The 19,600-nt window shown below is 42.0% G+C and overlaps 1 protein-coding gene across 7 annotated transcripts in view; it reads right to left on the bottom strand.

Annotated features, from left to right (window-relative positions):
* The window catches only part of NRG3 (neuregulin 3), a 424,661-nt gene extending 419,628 nt beyond the window's left edge, over positions 1-5,033 (bottom strand). For 3 of the 7 annotated variants that reach the window (XM_075505211.1, XM_075505212.1, XM_075505213.1), the window contains exon 1: positions 3,244-5,025. In XM_075505211.1, the coding sequence (XP_075361326.1) occupies positions 3,244-3,943 (700 nt within the window). In that variant the 5' untranslated portion in view covers positions 3,944-5,025. Of the gene's footprint in view, positions 1-3,243 lie in introns of all 7 variants that reach the window. The other 4 variants (XM_075505209.1, XM_075505210.1, XR_012776172.1 and 1 more) reach the window with 3 other exon arrangements.
* Positions 5,034-19,600: the final 14,567 nt, after the last annotated feature.

Here is a 19,600-nt window from a genome sequence, read left to right as displayed (position 1 = left end):
ACAGGAATTCTTATAAGTACAGTATCTCAATTTAAACATAACAACATTACTGAAGAACCCAGAATACCATGAAAAATGCATATTGGAAAAATCAGGGCATGACTCTCTAGAAATGAAACCAATGGCTTGATAAAACTAAAACCTCACTGGTGTGTTCCAATCAGTTGGTTGATTTTTCTGATCTACAGGCTGGACTGTCTTTCTAAATCAATGATTGAGTTTTATGTTGAGCACTGGATAAAGAGGTTCATGCTGAAAAGCCATAGTCCGTGCATGATCATGACAAACACATGCAGGCACAAGACACAGAGCGAGATTTGATGAGTAAGTGGCTTTTGCTTAGTCAGAACCCGAAGGATCTTCATCAAGAACTTTCAAAACAGCTAACAGCTAGCTTGACTTTGAGTGAAACACAACCAAGAATTATTGTCATTATGCACACCCACAAAAAAGTGAGAGATTTCACAACATCTCCTCAGATGAATACACACACAGAGAAAAGGCTTTACCAACATTTACTTCAGGTGGGCAATCATCCGGTTTTCTGGAGAAATAACTCCTGATTTGCCTTCCATTTTCCTAAGTCATATTTTGAGCCCATTTTAACATGTTAAAACAATTAAATGAACTGCAACACGAATGACTATAAACAAAGACAGCTGCTTCTTTTCTTAAAAGCTGTGAAATGCTAAATAACCTATGACTCCTGCCCACATATGTGCCTTGCCAAGCCAGAGGATCACGCAAAGGTGTGCACTATTTTGAAAGCTGGGGCATCAGATTTGTCATGTCAGATTTGTATTCACATGGTACAACGGGATCCATGACTTTCATTTCAATAGCAGCTGGAGCAACGGGCACAGGAGGATCATGCAGTTCAACCTGGAAAATGACAATGAATTTATTTTAAAAAATTTCCTTTCTTCCTAAGAGCTGTTAGTGGCAGATGCAGACACTTGCTTTGGGGTCACACCATGTCAGCAGTTCATGGCAGAAAGATTGCATTTCTTCTCCCTCTCCCCTCCAGTGGATACTGCAGCCTCAGAGAATTTTACATGTATCCTCAGAGATGCTTATATGCATCAGGAAAGTACATCTGTAGGCTTTAAAAAAAATTTCCACATGCCCTACAAATTCAAATCCTTTTTTATGTAATCTATTTAATCTTCCATTAATGATAATCTCTGCTATCAATGTGCCCAAACAGGGTCAATTTCTGCTGGATTTGCACTTCTTGCATTTCATCCTATAACCGAGCTGTATTTAATGAGGGGAAACACCCTGCTGTAAAAGGTATTAGCAGTCTCCCTAAAACAAATAATAGTTATGAGACTCTGCAGCTGCCAGGAACATTTCAAGATTGTGGGTTTTCTTCTTCCTTTGTGTGTCTTGCATGGAGGAGAGTCCTGCCAGCTGAACATTATTTATTAATCAGGATATTCTTGCCTTCTATACCTTGTAAGGAGACAGAACAGAGGGGCGGAAATTGCTGTGGATTTCTCTTACATACCCAGAAAGAGGAGAAAGGAAGAGATTGCAAGGGAGCATCTAGACCCCAACAGATCCCACCTGGCAAGCCCAGGCAGCATCTCAGACACACACAGGTCACGGCAGTTTGAAACACCATGTAACATAGCTGGTTCACACAAGGCTTGAAAACAGAGACACAAGGTTGAAAACCAGGCTCCCTTTGCTGTTTTGGTTTTAAAAGTGCCCTATACAGCTCCCTACACCCAAGTGAAATGGGTAGGGTTCAGCTCCACAAGAGATTTTCCTTCTGGTAACATATGACTTCCTTAGGTTGTACCTACAAAGCAAGCAGGCTCAGACACACCTGTAAGGGATGGTTCTCTCCCAGTTACTGTAGCAGACACTGGGGAAGCGAGTTACTGCCTTGTTTTGCTCTTCTGATCTAGTGATAGTTTGATTCGTAATCATTCCCAGCCATCCGCCACCTGCACACCCACCCACCCACACATACACGTCCAATTTGCTGTTCTTCTCCCAATTTCGTCAATTCACAAGATCAGTTCGCTCTGCATATACTCTCTGCCCCAGGGCTCATCAGCAAATAGATTTAATGGACAAAATAAAGTTCAGATGACTTGCTAACAAAATCCTCTAGCGGAATAGCCATATATCAGCATGCAAAAGGGGAGCCCTGGGCTGTAAAAGCAATTCAGGTGGTAGCATTCAATTGAATTGACGTTCCTAGCAGAAGCAACTAAGAGTTAATGGAGGACACACGGCGTCTCATTTCCTATACTGCATCCACGAAAACGCAGAAGATGACTGTAATACAGTATAATTGAGCATTTCACTAAATAGCACCGCACAGAAGTTCTCTTGGCACAGATTGCATTTGTCCTAGATAACCTTTACGAGAAGCTGAAAGTTGATGCACCCAGACCAAATGAATTTTCAGATTTAGCCCGAATCCTTAGGTTTGTGCCTGGGAGGGTGGGAAGAGCCAGCCACCGAGCATCAATCGGGGAACTAGCCCCCTCCTCTGCTTAAAAAAAAAAACAGTTACGGCAAGACGGTGCTGTGGCTACACACAGGAGCCGGGAAAGGGTTTGGCTGCGTCTGCATATTCGCGGGGTGCCCCGTGCTCCTTCCAGGGGGAGCTGGCGGCGGCTCTTTCAGGAGCCGGGCACTGGGACGGAGGGAGCATCCTTCCGGAGCCCGCTCTCATCTCTTTCAAGGGAGACGACTGTGTGGAAAGCCGAACTCCCTCACCGGCAGGGAGGCACAGGCACAACCCACCCCGCACCTGCCGAGGACCACTCTCCCCGCTGCCCCTGCTGGGAGCCGCCGCTGCCTGGGGGGTCATCACCCGTCCCTCTCGCTCAGACACCTCCCACCATCTCCTAAACACCTTCCGCAGACCAGCCTGGGAGGGGAAAGGGGGGGTCTGCATCTTTCCTAAAAACCACAGCGAAATCTAGTCACCTCAAATGGCTGCTCCCGCCTCGCCACCCATCGCACAAGCGGGGAACGTGCCGGGGGGGAGGGGGGCGCAAGCGGGGGAGGGAGAAAAGAAGCGCAAACTTCGGAGCTCCCCGGCCTCCCTCAGGGCAGCGACCGCACGGGAGCCCCACGTCTCCCCGAGACGCGGCGGCAGCCTCCCACCGAGGCATCGCCCCGGCCCGAGCCCGCCGGCGCTCGGCCAGCACCGGGTTTTGACGGGGAGACGCGAGCGAGCGGGCGCCCCGAGGGCGCGGGGCGGCTGGCTTCACTTACGGATTTTGGGGGTCGTGCTGGCCTCCGGCGTGGTGGTGGTAGACTCCTGGAAGGGAGACAAGGTCCAGGACGGCGCCGAGTCGTGGACGTAGATCTTGTAGGAGGAGGTAGCGTGTGCCGCAGTGGGCCAGGCGGGCAGCGGCGGGGTGCTGGGGGCGGCGGGCGGCGGCCGGGCGCCGCGGGCGGCGGTGCCGGGGGGGCCGCTGGCGGGCGGCGCCGTGTGGGGCGCGGCGGGGTGCCGCGCCGCCGTGGGCCGCGGGCCGCCCCGCGCCGGTCCGCGGGTGCCGGGGGGCCGCGGGGGGGCCCGGCTCATCGTGGTGAGGCGGGGGCTGACGCGGCTGGGCGGCCGCGGCGTGGCGGCGGCGGTGGTCTCCGCGCCGCGGGGGGGGGCGGTGGGCTTGGAGAGGAAGAAGGGGTCCTGCCCCACGCCCTTGGCGTCCATCAGCTCGGTGGGGACGTACTCCTTGACGGAGCCCACCACGATCCACTTGAGCAGCATGAGGCTGAGCCCCAGGCCGATGAAGCCGATGAAGAGGGGCACGACGCACAGCCACGTCTGCTGCCGGTTCCAGACGATGCAGTCGCTGCAGCGCAGCTCCCGCGGCGGTCCCCCGGCCCCATCCCCGCCCGGGCCCCCCGCCGCCGCCGCTGCCGCCTCCGCCGCCCCGGGCGCCGCGGCGCCGGCAGCCCCCTCGCTCATCCTAGGGGCCGTCCGCAGCGCCGCCGCGGCCCCGGGGCATCAGCGCGCCGCGGCTGCCGGCGGCATGCGGCGGAGGGGGGCGGAGGAGAGCGGAGCGGGGCGGAGGGGAGCGCGGCGCAGCGGAGCGGGCGGCGGGAGCGCCCCGCTCAGTCACGCCGCCGGCATGGCATGCCCCGCGCCGCGCCGCCCCGCGCAGCCTCCCGCGGCCGCGGAGTCAGCGGGACGGCCGCGCCATCCGCCGGGCGCCCTCCTCTTGCGCTGCCCGCGTCAGCTCTTCGCTCTCCTTCTTCTCCCTCCGCTCTCAGGTTTTTTTTTTTTTTTTTTTTTGTTTTTTTTTTTTTTCCGGGTAGTAAGTCGCAAGAATCAGCCTCCTCGATTTATTCTTTTTTATCCCAAGCGTGCGGCTCCGGCGGCGGGCAGGCACATTCCTTCACATTCGCGCTCCTTCTCGCCTCTCCTCTTTTTCCTCTCCCCTCTGGGCTGGGGGATCTTTTCTTTCCGTCCGTCCGTCCGTCCGTCCGTCCTTCCCTCGCTCCCTCCCCCGCCCGCTCGGCTCCTGCCTATGCCCGGCCGCGGCGCAGCAGCATCCCCCGGCTGCTCCGCGGGGAGGCGGCGGCGCGGCGCAGTGCACCCGCCACTCCGCGGCCCCGCGGCCAACCCGCGGCCGGCGCCGGGCCAGGGAGGCCGATCGGCGGGCGGGGCCCGCGGGCAGGAGGCACGGCTCCGCGCAGCTCCTCCGCGCCCGCGCTAAGTCCGGCCCGGCATCGAAACTCCAGCGAGGGTTCCCAAAAAAAAAAAAAAATCCCCACACACACGAAAAGAATTAAGGTGAAGCCCTGGAGGGGGAGCGGCAATGGCCCAGTCGGCAAAAAAATACGGATCCGGCAAATAAATGGGCACGCAGAAGGCAGCTCCTGCCAAGCTTGCAGCTTCTGTTCAATTGTGTATTCCTATCGCAGCGCAAGGGAGGCAGGCTAGCGCGCAGAAAGTAAGGCGCCTCCCACCAAAGCCTAATGGTGGTTTCTTAATGCGCACAAGATAAATAAATGATCCAGGCAAACCCCTCGGGAGGGTGTATGCTCCGGCAAGCGGAGCCTAGGAAAGGAAGGAAAGGAAAGGAAAGAAAAAGAAAAAAGAAGGGGCGGGGGGGGGGAGCGCCTGAACCCATCCTGTGGTAGCAATCCAATAGGCTGCTGCTCTATGTCAAAAAAGACATGTGTGGGGGGAGCGGCGAGGGGTGTGCGCGTCCATGAGGGAGGTGGAGACACCTTCAGAGAGGATTCCCAGCGAAAGACCAGGGCTCAGGACATGGTGTTTTCCGACGCTGATGCTATCCGATAACTAACAATAAGCAGCATTTTGTTGTTGTTCCTAAAAGAGATTCCCTAAAGGAAAACAAAAACCACTGCAACAGAAGGATGGTCCTTTTCAGCAGCCGGGGGGCAACTGGTGGCACAGGCACGTAGTGAGGCTGCAGCTCTCAGGACATTGCCAGACAAGTTTTCATATCGAAACTACTTCAGCTTTTTGGTCTACTCCGGAGTTGAACTCCACGTTCAATGTGGTCAACAGTGTGCGCTTTCCATTCACTTACTGGACAACACATTTAAACAGCTGGGGTGGTCACTGGAGGGTTAACAGCAGTGTCCCAAAGGGTGGGTTTATCACCATTTTCAAAATTTTAGAAAATGGTCTATAAAATTATACATGTACAGAGTTTTTAACCCTTTCTTCTGAACTGTTACCTCATTGGTGTCATTTCCTGGTATTGCCACATAATTTCCTTAGTCATGTATTTTAAAGTATATTAATATTTATACATAGCATTTATAATATAATACAATACCAAAATTACATTAACTAGACTTCTAGATTATTGTCACTTCAAGCAATCCAACTGGAGTTTGGCAGCTTCTCTAAGATGGGTCTATGCTAACAGCTATCAGGAAAATCTGTGCAAGTGGCTTATCAGGTAAGTGTACTGTTTAAACACTTCCTCATAAAAAAGCACTTTGGCATTGGAAAACACGAATATATGGGTTTCTAATCCTTCGATGAAGAGGCAAAAAGATTAGGAGAAAGCATTTAGAAACAACCACATGAGCATTGCCCAGTACACACAAATGGATGCCCAGTAAAGCAAGCAAATGAGCAAGACTTGGGAATCCAGGGAGGCTTTGTCACTGATTTTATGGAATCCAGGATTTCTTATGGAAATCCAGAATGAGGTGGTTTCAGTTGTGAGTGCCTGTCCTGCACAGTCCTCACCTTCCTTGCAAACTATGGATACTTTTGTCCTGCTCTGGGCTTCGCATTGCCTTTACAAATGTCCTTTAATTCTTGTCTCTTCCGCAACCATATTGCTGTTCACTAAGCTCGATATGAATCGTTCTTTGTATTCATTCTCAAACAATTTGTACATGCTTCTTGGGAGAACACAACACAACAAAAATGTTTTACAACCCTCACAAGACAGAGGGCTTTTATTTTTTCTCACGACTATGTCCTGAAGTCTTTCAGTGTTTCATCTGTCTCAACTGCGCTTCTTCCCCCCAGTAAGATTTTCAAGCTGTCAGCTCCTAAAATTTGTAATGGTTCTAATGGAAGATGTCAGGATGTGATACCATTAAGATGACTCAAGTGTAGCCATTTCACTGTTTAATATTGAAAGACTTCCTGTATTATGAGTAAAGGTTTTCAGGCTTGTTTTCTTACAATTTCCCATTCTTATCATTGAGGATTGACAAACTATTCTTGAAATTGATTGTGGAATGCTTTCAGTATGCCTTACTGACGTGAATTACTTAGAAACAGGTATTCCCCTGATAAGTTAATGAAGATCTTACCATTGACTATTATCCTCTTCGAAGAAAGTTCTTTGGTCTAAAAGTATGAAATGGCATGGATCTTGATACAGAAAGCTCAAAGCAGCTTTCCCTTAACCCCACAGTAAATGCAAATGTATTTTAAATAGGTTATCCTTCAGTTAAAAAAAAAAACAAAATGCCATGCACCTAGACAGACACCTGAGTGCAGGCAATGTATGGAAACCTCTTCCTGTAATAATTTAGTCATGAGTTAAAATGTTATGATGTGTACAAAAACACAGTCTCTGAATGCTTCTAGATTATTTCTCTGTCCTCAAAAATTAATATTCAAATCATAATCAGTTTCTCAAATCAGCCCACTCTTGTTAAACTGAATCTGTTCAGTACATTAATTCTAATTTACGTAGGTATTTGGTAAATTTCACTTGCATTTCTTCCTACTCATTCTGTATCATAGCCCAACTCTTTTACTTTTTCTGGAAATATGTTTATCATGACCAGAAAACAACATATATTTTATTTTTCTTGACTTACTTTTCTTCATAATATGCAAAGAAATCCTTAGCATCTCCTTGAGGACATCTGTGACTGGGATGGAATAAAATTATTTACCTACAGTGGAGGCAGAAGTGGTATTTTCTTAAGGACTGGTGTGACACACATAACAGATATACTGTTTATGCATATATTGCTTTGTTTGTCACAGGGGTTGCATTTTGGCTGTGCAGTAGGTATGCCACAGCTAACGGTTCTGTTGTTACAAGGGTGCTGTTCCTGACCAGCTTCACACATGCCTCCATACAGCAGAACCACGTTCAGCCACATAGTCTTCAAATAGTGAAAGGTAATAAATGAGTTAAAGGAGTTAGATTTGCTTTAACTGTTACGGAATCAGTCCTAGAAATCTCAGGATAACTATCCTCAGAATAGCCAACAAAAGAAACAGGAATTCAAGATTGGAAAATGAGACCCTTTTGGAGCCATGTCCATTTCAGCACCAAAACAGTATGCATGTGAGATGCCTATGTTCCAATCCCACATACACACACAGTTAGAAGCCTTTCTTTCCTCCCCAGCTTTACAAAATATCTGAAGATATTAATTGTTAATTCATGTAAACATTGTCTGAAGCTGTGAGCAACAAAACCTCTATAGTTACTTTGCTTTATGGTGCGATCAGCTGCTGATAGCATAAACAGTCTCTCGAAATTGCGAGTTCCTCCAGCACACGCCTCACTTGCTGTCTTCTGGCAGTCTGGTAATTGGATGTGGCAAACGAATCAGAATTTCACAAACAAAGGATGCTGGAATTGGGGCTGGTTGTATCAATAGGTGTTATGCTGCTGGGGTATTTTCCCAAATTAGGGCATTTGAACATTCTTTACTTCATTCCTCCGCTTAGCTTTCATCCCCAGCTCAGCTACAACACACGTGTCCCTAATGGTTGGTTCACAGTCAGGGAAAACCTTGCTTTTTGTCTGAGGTCGGCATGTAACTCTATTCCTTCTTCCATGTGAAACGTATAAATAGCGTTCCACTGATCCCATTAGCAAGTGCTCAGAACTAAAGTACTCTCTCCCACTCTGATTGCTAAAATAGCCATTAGGCAAGACAAACAGACTAAGCTTTATTCAGCTAACATGTTGTCAAGAGACTTGGGCTACATACCTGTGTGTAATGTAGAGCCCAAATTATTCCTCCTTGTATTTTTACACAGGATGTTATGAATGCTCCTGGTACCCAGGAGGAATGGCGCCAAGTCTCAACGAGTGAGAAATCCACCGCAGAGTTCAAAAGCACGGCAGCCATTTGAGACGTTAGCAAGCTGCCAGTTAGCATTATGTCAGTCATAGACAGGTGTGAGATGAGTGACAGTTAATTCTGGAATAAGAAGAAGAGTCTGCTCTCTCTCACTGCAATATAAACTCTGAATAACAATCCCATGGCTAAATTAATTGGATAAAATACACTTACCCTTTCACACGGTGCGAGTATGCTGATTCCTCCTCAACAGTCAGCATGTCCTCAGTTTTTCAAATCGTGTAGCTTATTTGCAAATGCCAGGGCTGCCACTAAATATTTAGAATTACACTTGCGTGTACACCAATGAATATATACAATTCAAATATTTATCTTGGCATGGTTCATAATGATTAATTGAAATACGTCATGACATTAGCAAAAAATCCCACACCCCAAATCCTACAAAACATGTTTCAAACAGGAAATATTAGTAAACTGAATACTTTCCTTGGAGAAATTATTACTAAATAACTGAAATCCTAAAAGCCTGACTCCCTTCTTATCAAGCCAAATTCTCAATATTCTCCACTTTTAGCTGACCGTAAATTCTAAGAATTTCAGTGGGAGAAATTCTGTTTGGCGAGAGTAAAATCAAAATAATTTTTAAATTCTGATTTTAGTGGTATTGTATCAGTCCCTTAAGAACACACTTAATAACGATTTCAGACTGAGAAATATAGTGACTAGTCTTAACAATGCCCTTGCGATATACCGAAGCCACTGCAACATAACAGAAATGCATATATTACTCTTCAAGCCTTTGTAACCCCTGAGATTTTTATCAGGAACATAAATTTAGGATGCCAGAGGAAGAAAAGTTTGGAAGCAAATATGGAAAATGACATCAAAAGGGCTTGCTCCAAAGCAAGTCAGCAATATATTTCAGTATATTGCACTCTATCTTGGACTAAGCTCTAAACCAAAATTCAAATCTTTCCAAGATTTAGGGCAAAATGATGACAACAGCAAGTGAGAAAGCCTATGAAGCAATCAGTCATCAAAAGACAAGAAAGTTAAAATTATTTACTATTATGATTCACTTCCAATTTTCTTCCTGAAAATCTACACTTTTTCCATCCCAATTAGTGCACCTGATCCCAATTAATCGGGCAGAAAGGGAATATATACGATATTTCAGACCTTGGCATCTTCCTTTTTCGTTTCAAAATTGTTTGCTATCCCATGTAACTTCTGCCCAGGCAGAGAACACTGCTGCTAGGTGTCGCTTAGTGAATGATCTGGCTGTGGATATTGTCACATGACATGAGCCTAGATACATTTTGGAAATGCTCACACTTTTACCAGTCTGTTGCAAGGAATAATGAATAAAGATTTAAATACCTTTAGTTCTGCTGTCCATTGTAGAAGCTTTAGTCTTTGCAGAGAGGTGACAAAGAAACTATTGTTTCTGCAGTGATTTGCATATGCTACCGAAGGAGCAAAGAGGGGAAGTTATAAACTCTTAAAATGTACCTGAGAGAAAGGCGGGTGCTTGTCTGGGTCCTCCTCTCCCTGATAGCCCCAGGGATGGGCAGGGATGTATGCCAGCAGCCTCCCGGTGATGGGTGCTCCAGCAGTAGCTCTGCTGCAGGGGCACAACCTTGGAAACTCCTCCACTAGCAGATCTGAAGTGTCCAACGTATTCTTTCTGAGTTTCCCCTGGAAATTAACCCAAAGTAACAGAGACTGTCAAATTTAAGAAGAGCATGAGGCATCCAGATACTGAATTAGTTTCACCTATTTCAGTTTCAGACATGAATGCTCTTTAAAATGGTAAATCTGCAAGGGTAAAAACACAGGGCAAACAGAGCACCTCCAGGTGACTTTGAACTAAGCCTTAAATCATTGCCTTCTCTAAAACTAAAATTATTTACTAATACTGATTTTTTTTTTTCAGTCTTGATTAGTTTCAATGGTAAATAAAATTACCTTCTGTCACAGTCTTTGGATAAATAGTATATTCATCATAGCTGCTACATTAAAAAGATATATTTTATATTTAAATAAATGATTTCAATTCTTTTGTAAAGTTATTACAGTGATCAAAGACAAAGCAGGGCTATAGAAGCACCAGAAATCTGTATTAGAGGGAGGCATAAAATAGTGATGGAAAAAGTAGCACTTAAAATAAATTTAATGCTTTCATGAAGTCCAAAGTTGATAGGAGCAGAGATAGATTAAAACATCCTCATCAGTCCCAGCAATTAAATTACATCCAAAAGGACTGGCTTCTCTGCTAAGGATGACCACGTAAGTGACCGATCAAGCCAAATATTGCTGCTGATTTTAACATATACAAAACCCGTGACAAGAGAAACTGCTATGACCAATTAACTTAATTTTGTGTAGAACCTAGAGAAATGAACTTGGAATTACTATTTTCTTCATAGTATTAGCATTCAGCCGTAATTTTTTTTTACCAGAATGTTTTATTGTAGTACAGACTAGGTGCCAAGACTGAGTAAGCCAGTTCAGCTATGGATTTGCTTTTAAGTCTTGGATAAGTTCTTTTATCACAATGTGCTTATATTCAGCACAGTGTTCCCTTACTACTTTGTTGTTGTGAATTCCTTCATTTCATTTTGGTAAAGCTCTGTAATGGTGGTTTTCATAGCTCTATTATCAGTGTTTTGTTTGGGCTGTTGTTAGGAGGAATTGGTCGTATTCAGCCTGTGTGAGTTCAGCCTGAAACAGTTCTTCTTGTATTCGAAATGTCAAAATCAGCCATTGACATTCAAATCTCTGTGTAACAAGTTTGGAAATTCATGTTTTTAACCTTGAATTGTTCAAAGGTAACAATGCTGCAAAACGCTGACCCACACTTTGCCTCCTGTAACAGGCCAGCTCTCCCATAGCTGACAGGAGCTGGTCACACATATGCCAGCACAGAATCCGTCCCATGGAGGCCAGGTTTCCATACCCTAATGCATCTTTTAAGCATCCTTTATTCCTGATATGACCTAACTGATATCAAATGTAAGGCAATTGCCTGGGAGAATTATATCAAAAGTAATGAGTGCTATTAATGTGATTTTGGATGTCAGACTCCTACTACTTAGGAGGTTCAGCAGCTTAGCAGGTACTTCTTTAAAAGCTGCCCTGAATGTCCAGAACAGCAACAGGTAGAACGAGCCAAGGGGAACAGTCTCCTTATCCTTCCACATAACACAAAAGGAATTCATTCTATCAAACTTCATGGAAACAGTTTTGTGGCATCTGTCCTTAGAGTCATATTTGAATGACCCTTTGAAGTAGAAAAAGCCCACAGCACCTCATCATTCTCATAGCTTAATCAGGAAGAAAAGCTGGACCTTTCATCTTTAAAGCTTTGAGACATCCATGAAATCATTCAAATTTTCTAAGCACTTCACCTCTTGGTGGATTTTGACTATGTAGAAAAAATACCTTTTTTATTTAGATCAACACAGGAGTCAGAATAAACTGTTTCTTAGCACCCCTATGTAACTATGAGGAACTGTTCTATACCTAGCCTAAAACAGCATAAAGAGTTATGAAAAATAAAGCAGATGAGGATTCTGTTTTTATCACTGTTGTGTATTTCAATTTAACTGTGAATAGAGAGACACTAGGGAGGGACAATAAGAAGTAAAACAATGCCTAGAGCAAGATAGCTGCTGAATAAATATTTCAAAGAGAACAAGAGATGGAATGTTAATTGATAAATACCTACCTGATATTTTTATATACAGAATCTATTGTATTAAAAGCTGTGATTAAAAAAAGAGAAACAAAGGAAGAATGTACTCTGAAAAGCAATAGATTCTGAAAGCAATAGAATTACCAACAATTAGCCCAACTTTCAACCTCATGGTTTTAAAAATAGACTTTTAAAAAAAAAAAACTACAAGTCAACCTTAAACTAATTAAGTACCAACGTACAAGTCTATGTTTCCATGTACTAACACTGGTGTTAACATTTATTTGTCCAATGGAAAATTAGAGATGAATTAGTTAATCTAAAATCCCAGTTAGTAATTCTGAATCATAATACTATATTTCTTTGTGTGTACTATGAATACATCAATGCACAGCCCTCATCATGGTAGTTATTCTCTACAGTTCAATAATCAGGGATTCAGTATTTAATAAACAATATTATACCAACAACATACCTTGCATACTCTGATGTTTTAATAGTAGTAAGCATGATAAACAAAGAGATGTAAGATTTATTGAAAGAGTTTGTTTTCTTTTGTGTGTTTTTTTTTTTTTTTACCAGACCAGCTGAGCTAGTTGGCTAAAGAAAACAAGCTTTCAGTCACACAAGGCTTTCTTTATTTTAAACTCTTTCTTTCCCTACAAAATTATATTTTCAATGTCACTAACAGATGTAAAGGGAGAGTGGCAAAGCTTTTATAAGTATATATGCATGCACAGTATACATGTAGACGTGTATGTGTAAATGTAGATCTATATTTGAGGAAGAAGATGTTAAAGCTGTGGAGTAAACAGAAGAATACGTACCCTGGCTGTGGAAAAAAACTCTATGACTTTGTCCCATTTGGTACCAAAGCAGCTACCAATCAGCTGCTAAACGAAGTCACACAGCTCGGTTTTGCATACAAATACACATGTGCAAATCTTCCCGGTTTTAGAAGCAATACAATACAGAACCACTTTATTGAATCATATTTTAAGGTCGAATTGCACATCCATGACCCACCAGGCTATTCTGGCAGTCAGAAATTGAAGCGAGTCTTTCACCATCAGCTGGGATGCACAGGGGAATCCCTAAACAAGACAGCTATAAAATGGGTTTTTCAAGAACAAAATGTTGTAACCTCCCAGTCACAAAGCAGGATCAGAATTTCTGTATCTCTTTTCTGTGCAAAATGAGGATTTTTATTTAAATCTGCCAGCAAAGACTAAGTGGCTAGACTTCATACACTGCTCAGCTATTCATTTGTTCTACAGCCGTCCACATTTCCCTTCATCTCTTTCGGGAAATTGAACCTATTTTAAGGGGAAACCTCTCCAGTCAATGTGTCTATAATCAAGGAATTGAGCTCAGCAGAATGGTAAATCTGTACTCAGAACTCAGGGGCCAGAAATGAAGATTTCAAAATTTGTTGCACTAGCTCCCTGATCATCCAAACCTGTGATCAGGGAACCATGAGTGTCCCCAAATTCTCCACATAAGCTTCTACTGCTATTTCTTCACTTTCTATATTTCTACACTAGAACGTAGTACAAAATAACAACATCCACAATGCAGTAAAACATTGTTCAAACCTGAGTGCTTTAAATCTTCATTTTCAATGTTTATTTGGGCATCCTATATAAAGTACCAGTGTCAAAAGAAGAGGAGGCAAGCACAATGCATGGTATAAATTTACCTTGTATAACTCTGTTCATGCCATGAATGAAGAAGAACCTTACTGTAGATGTTGCTGCCTTCCCTCTAAAGGCAGGGGAAAATCAGCTTATGGATTTCATTACTTCTGCGCTCTTGAGGATCAGCTGTTCTAAACTGAGTCCTCAAATTCAGCCTCCATTTCTCAGCCCTGCTGTGCAACAGGCCAAGCTGTACTGGCAACTACAAGAAACTTCCCTCTAGCAGCTGGTGACAGCTTTTTAAATGAAAACTGCCCCTAAGCAATAAATATGCTGTATATAAATTCAAAAGTATACATAGGCATGTATACAAAGAACAGCAAATCGATAACCTTTGGTCTCCGAAAACCTATTGCATCTCACAAACATTGGGATATCTTAGCTGTTGTAAATCTGTCCTTCAGAGTCACTACATTCATTGGTTTTGCGCAAACTGTCCTTAAATACTGAGCTGCCTTTCTATTCTAAAATGAGGAAGCTTTTAATGATTAAGCATCCTTTTGATAAAGCAGTGATATAATTTTAATTACTTCCCCAGTAATGGTCTCACCATTAATTCTTAGGAGGTAATGTACAGAAGGGTGTCTTGCCTCTGGTCCTTACTTCATCTCCTACTTGTTCATCCTAAAAGCTTCTTTTGATTGAGTTAGAAAAAAATCAAGCAGGCAAATGTGTACATATAGCTAATAACACACACACAGTCTGACTTCCTCCACAGCACATTGCTTACACACACAAGTGAGATAAAAATTACTGCTAAGATGAAAAGCACTTTTCGTCTTAAGACCCCATTTCCTATTGCATATAACTTACTAAAAATATGTTCCTTTCGAGATATATATTTGCAATTTCAATGCTAGCAATGCCAGCCAAAGTGGGAACTTTGAAGGAAATGTTAAGCTCAGTCAGTTCAATCATTAAAGTTATGCAAATGGAAAAACACATTTCTTCTTTTTAAACATTGCTACATTTTAGTTGCAATCATAAGATTGAAGAAGTGAGGATGGCATATAAATGTCAAAAAACTTGACAGCATCATAGGGTGAAATCCAGTCTCAGCTGTGGTCAATAGCAGAGCTTCTCTGTATTTCAACAGGAACATGATTTTACTTACAATCTTCACAGAGCAACTGAGAACTGACTCAAGTTTAAAAGCGAAACTGTTGAGATTGCTTGTCTGTAAGAGCAGACAGCAAATTTTCACTTTGTGCTACTAGCTCGGGAAGTTCTGAAACAAAATGCACTAAACCAAAAGAGTGATAGTAAGACAGACTTGTACTGCACATCATATGATGTCATTGTTATTACATTTTGACAGTACTCACTGTCTTGTGGAAAGGAAGCAACACAAATGTCACATTCCTTGTCATGAGACCATGGTGGTGCAGTAGTGTCCTCCAAGAGGAAAGGTTTTTCTCTGAGGCTGGTGCTGCTTGCTGTTCAGCAGCTATCATTATCCATCCATTTCACATATATGAAAAATAAGTTGTATAAGCAGCGAGGAAACCTACTCCCTCCTACCTCGCTCAGGATATGCACTGGAAGATATCCCCTATAAAGCCAGCAGAAGTGTTCCCTGCCTAACCAGAGTACTTCTTTGAGTGGTGGCATGAGCGTTTTCTTCCCCACAGCATTCCATGCCTTCACTTACTGAATCAAAGAGATTTTTAATTAGAAATTATTTTCTCCATTAAAAGCTAGTAAGATAAAGAGAACCACCTGTTAAGGAAATATATTCCTCTTGTCCTGGTATCTTTCTTGTTACAATAAGATTTTTGGTTTGGCAGTCACCTTTGAAAATGAGCTGTGCAACAGGTGCTTGCCTTTGCCACTGGGTCTTTTTTATTTTTAAAAAACGGCACAAACAAACAAACAAAAAAAACAAAACAAAAAAAGCCCCTTTTGAACTAATTCTAAACAGAAAAATTCTGAATAACATATTTTTGAAATCATTGTTCAAAAATGTCACCTATGGCTAGTGCAGTAATTTAGAGTCAGATGTTTCATACTGAGTCTGTTGAATTAAAGAGATCTTTCTTATTATAGAATATTCTATATTCTTATTATCAAACATCTATGAAGTTTACAATTTAGTCAAGCAAACTAGATAAAAGTCAGACTTACTGTAAGAGCCAAATGTTGACATTCCTACACAATTTGAATTACCTGTTAGCCCACTAGTGGCCATGCTCACTATTTTTAGACAATAACAAGAGACTTAGAGTGCTCAGTTTTAAATGTGTTGTAAAGTCCTCATCTCTGAGAATCTTGAGAAACATTAAGAAGATCTATCTATGGCCAAGGTAGCTGGAAATCAAAAAGAACCCCCAGAAAGACAGAGAAAAAAAAGAGCAGATTCAAACTGAGAGCAGGAGGAAGTACAATCTCTTCTTTCTTCTGAAGCTGTGAAGGTCAATTTTTATGTTCAAATAATGTATAATATACTGGGGTATAAAGAGTTTGCGTTTTTATTCTAATTTGTTTTTCTTTCAAGTTCAGAATCACCAGCAAAGAAAATTACTCTAATTGTAATGCTTTGCATACAAATAGTGATTACAGCTTAGTGGATTGTTAGGACACGACACCACACAACTTATTAGATCAAATTGAGTGACGCCTACACTATACCAATTTTTTCAATGTAGATAAATCAAGTTAAGCTCTCTCAGAAAAACTACATATTTATGATCAAAAAATTACGGGTGTCAAACCTACTAGGCACCAGTTACATGGTCCTTGATTCAGAGCTATGAAATAATCATAGGAAAAAGCAGTCACAATGTAGGATGGCATTAAAAACCAACAGCAGCAAAATCAATTTTAATTAGTTCCCAAAGAATGAATATGTAGAGACCAAAAACCTTTCTCCAATATATTAATACAGCTTATTTTCTACTTGGTTAGTTTTATGGAATTCATCAAAGGGATGCTGAGTGACTGAAAGGGTGCACATGAAAGCACTGAAATAGTGAATTGCATACAGAGATATTTCTACACTTTCAGAAATTTTCTTTTTTTTTTTCTAACGTATTCAGTTGTAGAGTTAAATACAACTATCCGGAGGACGGAACAACTCTCTAAGGTTGTACGTTCAGAATGAAGTATTTGAACATACTATTTATGGCCAAATTAAAATTGTCCATAGGAAAAAAAATGGCCACTTTATGTACTAGAAATTGTAATTTTAAAACTTTTAATTAGATTCTACTTATAATGGATATATTTTGGATCATATTTTACAGATATATGGTATCATAGCAGAAATTAGCTGAGTTCTGACCCATCATTTGAAACCAAGTGGCATTTTTCTAAAGCTAAATTACAGTGTATGTTTTTTTCTGAGGAGCAGAACACAAATCTAGCTAGTGGCAGAGATTTTAAGTTATGCATTTTTATTTTGTTTCCTCTAAAGTTTACATTCTGGCTTTTAATTAAAAAAAAGATATTCTGTTGTTATATGCCAGTGATGACAGAATAATGGATTAGGTCAGGCACGGTCTGTGTATGAGTGGGTGAGACAATGAGAGGCAAATAATCTCTTCCACCACTTTTGCATTTCGTGGATCCTGTAAAGCAGTTTCTTTAGTCTTAAATATTTTCTAGTTTGTAGACTATGGTTATTATATACAGTGCTTTGTTCATATACCTTTAACTTTGTTCATTAATAATTCCTGCCAGTAATAAAAGACTCGGGGGGTTAACACTGGAATAGTTTTAAGTGAGATGCAGCTGAAAAGCACTTTAAATACTTTCTAACAGTCCTACCTTTCTTGACAAGTTCTGTTTCACTACACAGATGCTGCTTGGATGCTCATATCGTCCACTCATACTACATGTCCAGCTCAAGGCAAGTAAGCCTGCAAAATTAACACTTTGGTACCTGTACAACTGGTGGAAAACTCGGGTTTCCAATAGCATTGTAGGATGCATAGCGTGTTTTAAGGAAAGGTGGAAGTAAGTGTATAGAACTAGTGCCTTTTTGCATGGGTAATAGATTTGAAAAATAAATACTGTAACATTCTCTCACCATCTGGCATATAAAATGGTATTTCTTTCCTATAAAAATATTGGTGCTGGAACTGTAATATCTAGTCAACCAAATCTCAGCCTTCAACTGGCACTGAGTTAAATCTGTATTTCTGCAGTGTTTGTATGACATAGTAACCCTAAAAGCAGTACTGTTGATAAATACATCGTGGGTGCTCTAAGCAATGCTACTAACACAAAAGACAAATGAAACTGTGGCATGTTGAGGACAAGAATAACTTTTATAATGAATAATTTTTAAAGTATTACTTCATTGGTTTATGAATGCAGTCATTTATGAAAAATGACTTTTTCATAATAGAAAAAGTAAATGTGTAGATTAATCAGGATTCCAATGATCCTCTGTACAGATGACATGGGAATCCTCCTCGTCAAAGCTCATGGGTGTGCTATTAATATGCCCACAGAAGCCATACAGCTCACCTACAAACAACTACAGCAGATTGAGAGCCCCCAGGTTAGCAGAGGGAGGTTTTAGCTATTTACAGAGGACTAGCAATCAGTAGAAAACAAAAATGAAAGGAGGAAAACCTACTGATAGAATACTCTGAAAGACAGTAGCTTTTATTACAGAGATGGAATACTGCTGAATTGATCTCTTGGCTTCCACAGTAGACTGATACCTTTTGAAAAAAAAAGGCATAGGTAGGACAAGAAGTTGATGATAGATTTCATTTGAGTTTCCTATTCTTTTACAGTTTGCTTTTGGCATTGTGTTGCTAAATTTATGATTAATAACTTTTTTTTTTTGCTTTATACTGAAAAGCCTCTGATAATGGTAGTAAATGAGAGACATGTTTCTTTGGAAACAACATAGCCAAATAATAGGGCTGCAGAAACTCTTTTGTCTACAACCCAACATGAGTTTGGAAAATCTAGATGAGGTGCTGTTGCTGCTAACTGGCAAAAGTCAGTCTGGTAGCTGGTAGCATCAAGTGCCAGGACACAAGCAGAGTGGGCTTCACATCAGAAAACCCTGTCACAGACACATACAGTATTACTGCAATGCTGTTTGTAGAATACTTCCAGGGCTGGGCAGTGACTAGAATTTAACATGGAAACAGTTTTCTTGATTTCATTGGAATTGGTCCCAGGCTTAAAATTAAACTCAAGCTTATGTACTTAATTTACCTAATTGCCTTGCTGTATGAGGTCTCTGTACTTAAATTGTTAGCATATCATCCTGACAGGCTGTAAACTATAGTTTTATATCAATGCATAAATGTAAAAGTATTGATGTACAGTCTGCCACCATGGGACATTGCATAATTTACACATCCATTATGCAGCCACAAACACATAGATCCATATCATCCAGAGCAGCTGTATCCAAGCTGTCTAGATTTTAGCCAATGCTACCCATTTATTCTTAAACCACTTGTGCTAGCATTGCTTTAACACACTAAGCAGATATGTTTGCCAGAGCAATCCTAAAAGTCATCTAACTGCACATCATATGTGCCTTCTGTATAGTAAGACAAAATTCTCTTTCTGCTTGCAACCTTCTATCCCTTCGGACAAATAGAATTTTGCCTTGTAATTGTAATCACAGTGCCCAAGTTAAATGCTGTTGTAATTATCTGGAAAACATTGCTCTCCTATACATCTAGACAGAGCTTTTGAT

Source organism: Mycteria americana, chromosome 6 (genome assembly GCF_035582795.1).
Source record: "Mycteria americana isolate JAX WOST 10 ecotype Jacksonville Zoo and Gardens chromosome 6, USCA_MyAme_1.0, whole genome shotgun sequence".
NCBI classification, from domain to species: Eukaryota; Metazoa; Chordata; class Aves; order Ciconiiformes; family Ciconiidae; genus Mycteria; species Mycteria americana.
The sequence above is the reverse complement of the archived record's forward strand: the minus strand, read 5'-3'. Positions and strand labels throughout refer to the sequence as shown.